The 7,131-nt window shown below is 38.2% G+C and overlaps 1 protein-coding gene across 1 annotated transcript; it reads left to right on the top strand.

The window, feature by feature from the left end:
* The first annotated feature begins 314 nt into the window (after window positions 1-314).
* On the top strand, window positions 315-6,248 carry LOC101604846 (melanoma antigen preferentially expressed in tumors-like). Its single transcript, XM_004659187.1, has 3 exons — window positions 315-610; window positions 4,592-5,176; window positions 5,735-6,248. The coding sequence occupies exons 1-3, from the start codon at window positions 315-317 to the stop codon at window positions 6,246-6,248; spliced, it is 1,395 nt and encodes a 464-aa protein (XP_004659244.1).
* The last annotated feature ends 883 nt before the right edge of the window (window positions 6,249-7,131 follow it).

Consider the following 7,131-nt stretch of genomic DNA (forward strand, 5'->3'; position numbering starts at 1 on the left):
ATTGTCTTCTCCTAACTTACTGCTGAATTTTAAGTACATTTAAACATATATACTTATTGACGAAAGTACATATATGTTTATATATATGAATATATGTACATATACACACATGTACACACAAATGGATGCTTATAAACTCAGAAACACAAGAAATGAATATCTAATCTGTTTATAGTTTCAGTCTTTAGAAGTAGTTAATTATCATGTATTTGTTCTATAAATATTTTCTACATTATTAACATCAGCAGCAAAGGCATTCATTCAATAAATGTGTACTCAGGACTTCTAAATTTTACTCATCTTGATGCAGGTTCATGACGATGGACAGAAAGGACCCAGCCACACTGCTAGAACTTGCTATACAGAGTCTACTGAATAATGAACCTGCAGCAATTCATGCCCTTAGGGAAATCCCAAGAGAACTTTTCCCCCCATTGTTCACTGCTGCCTTCAAGGGTGGGTGTAAGAAGACACTGGCAGCCATGGTGAAGACTTGGCCCTTTTTCTGTCTCCATATTGGGAAATTAGGAGTACAGGAAGCTCATGATGAATGCTTGAAAGCCATGATCGATGGTCTTCAGGTTCTTCCTGAACAGAATACTGCTACTGGGTAAGATTATTTATAAAAGTGACATGGTAAGACAGTAGGAAGTTATGCTGGAAGTTGCTAATCTACCAGAGGTAGTTAAAGGGTGACTGATGAAGATAAATAGGAGGCTGTTGGCTTAAAACTTGGGGTCACCTTAAAGAATCTAATGCCTCATCATAAAGTTAGTTAGGTAATAGGGATAAATCAGGATATTATAGATAGTTTTAAATAAATGGGTGTGTTACACAGAAGAAGAACATAAGCATCAAGACTTGAAAGGATCGGGGCAAATAAAGGACAGAGAAAATAATAGAAGTTTACTTTGTGGGAAAGAATTGGTAGACGGCATATGGAACAAATGACAAGGAAGAGGTTTGTCCCTTGCACTGATGGAGTCACAGACAAGAGATCGCTCTGATACTGCAGCCAGTACTTCAAAATTCACTTTGTAGAAGGGGGATGGTGACCCATAGAAAAGAAACTCACAACATTCAATTAGACATACAGAAGTAGGGGAGACAGGGACATCTGTTCCATCTGGAACCAGGGGCACTAAACCTGTGCCCACAGTGTTTTTATTCTTAGGCTTATGCACTAATCAGGAAGAGCTTTTGTATGTATCACAATGACTTTGACATAATATAAACTCTCTTGAGAGAACTTCCTTGATTTTATGGTTTTTGGTTTTAAGACAGATAAGAGGTTTGTTTGCTAGGAAGGTATCTGACTATGGTAAATAGACCATGGGGAACTGTGGTTAGCATTTTACTAATTTTATCTACTTTGAGGTAGGAGAAGCTACATTGACATACATGTTTACTTTTGTACAATTATGATATCAGCAACACTGAGATATGTAATACTCAATATATGCAACACTCAAACTAAATTGGGGAGAGAGAGATAAAGAAAGAGAGTAAGAGAGACTACAGGTACACCAAGGCCTCTTTCCACTGCAAATGATCTCCAGACACACATGCCATTCTGTGCATCTGGCTTTACATGGTGTAGGAGATAGCCTTATGTTGCTGGGATGAGCTTCCAAACCAGGCAGTTAAGGAAGCAGGGATATATTTGAAAATTAAAGATCCAGCAGAAGTTCTATAATGGAAAAAAAGAGACAAAATCCACCACCAAAAGTAAGAACAAAAATTAGTAGCCAAACAATAGGAAACCAGGCAGAACGCAAGCACTTTTCATATCTTAGCCTGGAATTCAGATCCAACTTAGGGTTCAGCCCTAGGATCCACCAATGCTATCACCTCCAGCAGGAGCCTGCAGATGTATATATTTAGTAAACTCCTGAATATATTGAGGGACATCCATTCAAACCACCACATTCTGCCTCTGGCCTACAATAGATTCGTAACCATCTACATTGCAAATTGTATTCAGGCCAACTTCAAAGGTTCCCATAGTCTTTACCAACTTAGATACTTCTAAATTCCCAAGTCTCATCTGAGATTTAAGACTATCTATTATCTGTGAGTCCTGTAAAATAAAAACAAGTTATGTACTTTCAACATATAAAGGCACAGAGTAAACATTTTCAACTGCTGTGACATAGGAAGGAGAGAGTGGAACAATGTAAACTCAATAGCCATCAGGCAAACATCAAATATTTACAGTTCAAGTACCATATCATAACCAATGACTAGTGAGGAGTCTCGAGATTTTCCAATTCTGCCCTCAACTGTGCTGAATAACCAGGGAAAATTTCCATCCTTAGCCAACAGCCTCCATGGTAGCCCTTGCATAGTGCTGGTGTATTTGAACATCTCTACTAAAAACCATGGTCTATCTTCCAATGGCTTTACCAGGCATCAAGGTCATCCTGCCATACCTAATGCTGTTTTTCTGCAGCAGTTCAACATATGCACTTCATGACACATTATAAGAATTCATTGTGCTCATAAAATCAATACCAGGTGCACAGAACCCAGCCATATTCTTAATTCAGGGATGAAATAAATAGTGACCTTGAGGAGCATGTCCATTCTGTTCAGATCTTACTTCAAAGAATTTTGCATTTCTACCATTCAGTCTTTCTGGGGTGAGATCCCCTTAGGCATTCTCTCTATTGCTTTAATGTAAATCAGTTTGTCCACCTTCCTTAAGATTGCTGATGTGTCTGACAATAGAAGCTTCAGTAACCTAAAACTGGTCTCCATGCCAGTAAGTTCTAAACTTGTTTTAATTTCTCTAATTTTAAGCCTTATATCTCTCAGTCCCATATCATTAACCAAGCATATGAGTCCATCATAAATTTAACATTGATTAAATTCTCTGACATGGGCAGCAGGACACAGCCAGTCCTTATGCCAGTAGCCCAGTTCCAACAAAGTTTTCTGTCATCGTTCCTTCCCCTTAGAAAGTTCATAAGCCAAGCCTCCAAATACAATTATCTCTGCACTCAGCACTTTAAATCTCTCATTAGAATAGTCCATCATACTTGGCTTACCACTCTGGAAGCCATCTTCAGTTGCAAACACCAAGTTTCCCACTCTTAGAGCACATAAATTTCAAAAAAAACCAAATCCACATAGTCAAATTAATATCAGAAACCCCACTCCTGGTACCAATTCTGTAGTAGGTAGCCTCATATTACTGGGATGAACTTCTACAACAGGCATAGTTATTCAGGAAGGGATTTATTTGAAAATTACAGATTCAGAGGAAGTTCCATAATGGTGAAAAAGAGAAAACAATGACTGAAAACAAGAGCAAAAACTGGCAGCCAAACCACAGGGAACCCAGACCAAACCCAAGCACTTTGCATATCTTAGACTGGAATTCAGATCTGTCTTAAGGGTGGACACTAGGAACCTCTCAAAGTGACACCTCCTTTAGCCAGGAGATTGCAGAGCTAAATTACAATCTTTAATAAACTATTTAATGTACTGGGGGACATCCAATCAAACTACCACACATGGGTACTAGAGAACCAAACCTGGGCTATCCAAGGCCAGTAGACTTTGTAAGCAAGAGCCGTTAACTGCTTGGCCATCAAAAGTGTTTGAGCTGCCTCAGAGAGTAGAAACTCTAAGAAAAGAATCACACAGCCCAGAGGGATACTTGCCTTTTATTAGGAAAAAATATATCTGTTCATTTTCTAAATTATGGGTTGTGGTGGTTTGATTCAGTTGTCACCCATAAGTTTAAATGTTCTGAATGCTAGGTCCACGGATGACTGAAATATGGAAAATAAAGCCTTCTGGAGGCAATTATTGTTGGGGGGCAGGCCTATGAGTATTATAGCCATATTCCTATTGCCAGTATTTGGCACACTCTCCCGCTGCTATTGTCCACCTGATGTTGGCTAGGGGGTGATGTCCACTCTGTGCTCATGCCATTGTTTCCCCCTGCCATCATGGAGCTTCCCCTTGAGTCTTTAAGCCAAAATAAACCTGTTTTCCCCACAAGCTGCTCTTGGTCAGGTATTTTCTGCCAGCAAAGCAAACCTGACTGCAGCAGTAAAGTTGGAAGATTTAACTGCAATAGCTAATTGAGGAACATAAAGTGAGTACATCTCAGATAAGCTATATCCATCTACCGTCAAGGTGATAGGCAAGAGATACGTATCTTATTATGGAGTTTAAAGAGAGTACACCTGGGGATTGTTTCTAAAAGTTAATCCTGAAGGGAGTGTGTACTTTAGAGCATGTATTTATCCTATCTAAAGAGAAGACAGAGAGAAGTTATTGTTAAGGTTGCCAGTCTTGCATGCAATGGAAGCAGAAAAAGCATGTCTAATATGTAATCTTATTAAATCAGGGTAGAATAACAGAGAATATATGAAGATAGCATATATGAAATTAATGAAATGTATCTATTGCTGGGATTGGCACCATGCCAGCAAGGCAGGTGTGTAAGTGGGTTACAAGTTCAACTTTGAATCTAATCCCAACATTGCATGTCATTTATGTGTCATACATGTGGATCCTACTGGCTTACATTAAAATCTGTTATCTTCAAGTAGTTCAATGTCTCCTTTCCTTACAGGGGCTCCAAACTGAAGATCCTTGATTTGAGGCCACAATCTGACTGCAGGACGACATGCTCTCATATCATTACCAAGTCTCCTGTTTGTTTTCATTCTTGTCCTTACTTTCAGAACTTTCCCCTGAAAAGAGAAGCCCAGCATAGTACTGCAAATTTAGGGTCTCAATCTCAATTGCCCAGGAATCCTACAGAATTAGTAGTAGACATCTCCCTTGATAATACATTGAGGGCAACAGAATTTCTTTGTTTGCTTCTAAATAAAGTAGAACAGAGCATCGGGTGTTTGCATCTCTGCTGTCGAGATCTACAAATTTATAAATTGTCTAAATATAAAAACAAAGTGAAATTTCTGAATATGTTATGCATTGATCACCTGAAAGTTGATCAGGCTTCACTGAGTGAAGCCAACAAACTCTTGTCTCAAATGGTACTCCTGGATAGCCTTACTTTGTCTAAAATCACATTTAGATCTTTGAATGGGAAAGTCTTCAGAACATTTCTCAGCCATCTTGAGAGGATGGACAACCTCCAGGAGCTCCACTTATCTTACTTCTGCATAAGAGATCACCTACATGAAGTGCTCAGGTGAGGGTTTATGGAGGAACTGGATTTTCTCAACATGCTGTGGTTAGGACAGGAACAAAACCATTCTGAGAATGAGGACTTGAGTTCAATTTTTACCACCAACATTAAAGGCTTGTAATGGCCACACATGCATGTAAGCACAGTAATCAGTTGAGCATAGAAATGAGAAACTCTGGGGATAGTTGTTAGCTAACTTGATGAAAAATAAGCAACTCCAGACTCAGTAAGACACAGTGTCTCAAGGAAATAAACCAAAAGAGCAACAGAGGAGGACACCAAGAATTTTCCTCTAGCCAATCCAAGTGTGTGCCCCAGGTGTGAATTATATCCACACATGTGTATAAACTCACAACACAAACACACACAAACCACACAACAAAAAAACTCTCAGAAGACAAGAAACTTTTTCAGAGGGAAAAATCTATTCAGTGAAATAAAGGCCACACTGTTAAGTTGTGCTGCAATATAGATACAAAATAGTTTATTCTAGATTACTAGGTTCATGTTTCCTGGTGCAATGCTGATCATTAAAGATACCTTTTTATTTTCTTTCTACAGAGTCCTGCCAAATGATTTGGATTTCTTGAATCTGCGTTTCTGTGAACTTTCTTACAGAGACTTTACATTTCTGTCCCAGAGCCATCAGGCTACCCATCTAAAGCTGTTGAATCTCAGTAATAATCCAGTATCCTGGGAAGATAGTGGGCCCCTTCGGATACTTCTGGAGAATCTCTCAGGTACACTGCAGCATCTAGAGCTAAATCATTGCCTTATAGCAGATTCGACAGTCTCTGCTCTCATCCCAGCTCTAAGCCGCTGTTCCCATCTCCGAGTCTTTAGCTTTGCCTCTAACCCTATTACAATGTCCATGCTCATGAGGATTGTGCAGCACTTAACCCTCCTGATGGAGCTGAAATATGTCTTTTATCCTATCCCTGTACATTGCTATGAACAATGGCATCCTCATGGTAATTTAGACCAACAGAAACTTGCTGAAGTAAAAGCACAGCTGAAGATGATGCTACACAGGGTACAGAGGAATGACATGAACTGGAACACATTTTCTGAATAATCTTTCACTTTTTAATACCCTTGTGTTCTTGATATGTGGCCTTTAAAACATTCAGTGTTCTTTCTGGAAGCCCAGATGTGCAACATGTAGGATTAGAATATTCCAAAAAGTCATTGTTAGGTAATATGGTCAATAAAATATTGATCATAGAAGGAGATAGGATGCTATGACAGGGCTTATAGGTACCTTAACTATCATCCTCAATTTCTTTTTCATCTCACTGTCCTACAGTAGAGTATATGATGTGGATGATTAAGCCATGTTGTACAATATCAGTGATAACATGACTCTTTTACCTGTGGCTACTTAACCATGTCAGAAGAATTCCAAACATTGTTAGAAGTATTTGAAGAGTGGGAGCTGTTCATTGAAACCATCATATGTATACACACACACACACACACACACACACACACACACACACACATACGTATAGTCACATGTGCCTATTGAGTAGAAAATATCAAAATATATCAAAGAGTTAGTAAGAAGGAAAGAATATATGATTGATAAGTAATAACTTACTTGTGTTGTTAATATGCTGAAATAGTATTACATAGCATTTCAAAATGTAATATATTAAATTAGTAATTTACTACTATCACATTTTAAAATTCTAATACCACTAATTTCAATGAGTTATTAACCAAATTGAAAATATGCAATAACATATGCTTAGTGATTTATTGATTAAATAAATTAGACTTCATTTAAAAGATGCAGTTATTTAAACATGTGACATGACAAGAGCCAGGAAGCTTAGGGAAAGAGAAGAAAAGAAATGTACTATATGGACTTTGTGGCTTCAACCATCAGTATAGGGTATTTTTTTTCTTTCCTTGATGACAGTAGAAAGAATTTACTTTCTTATTCTTTCTATGTA

This window comes from Jaculus jaculus, chromosome X (genome assembly GCF_020740685.1).
Source record: "Jaculus jaculus isolate mJacJac1 chromosome X, mJacJac1.mat.Y.cur, whole genome shotgun sequence".
In the NCBI taxonomy this organism is placed as follows: domain Eukaryota; kingdom Metazoa; phylum Chordata; class Mammalia; order Rodentia; family Dipodidae; genus Jaculus; species Jaculus jaculus.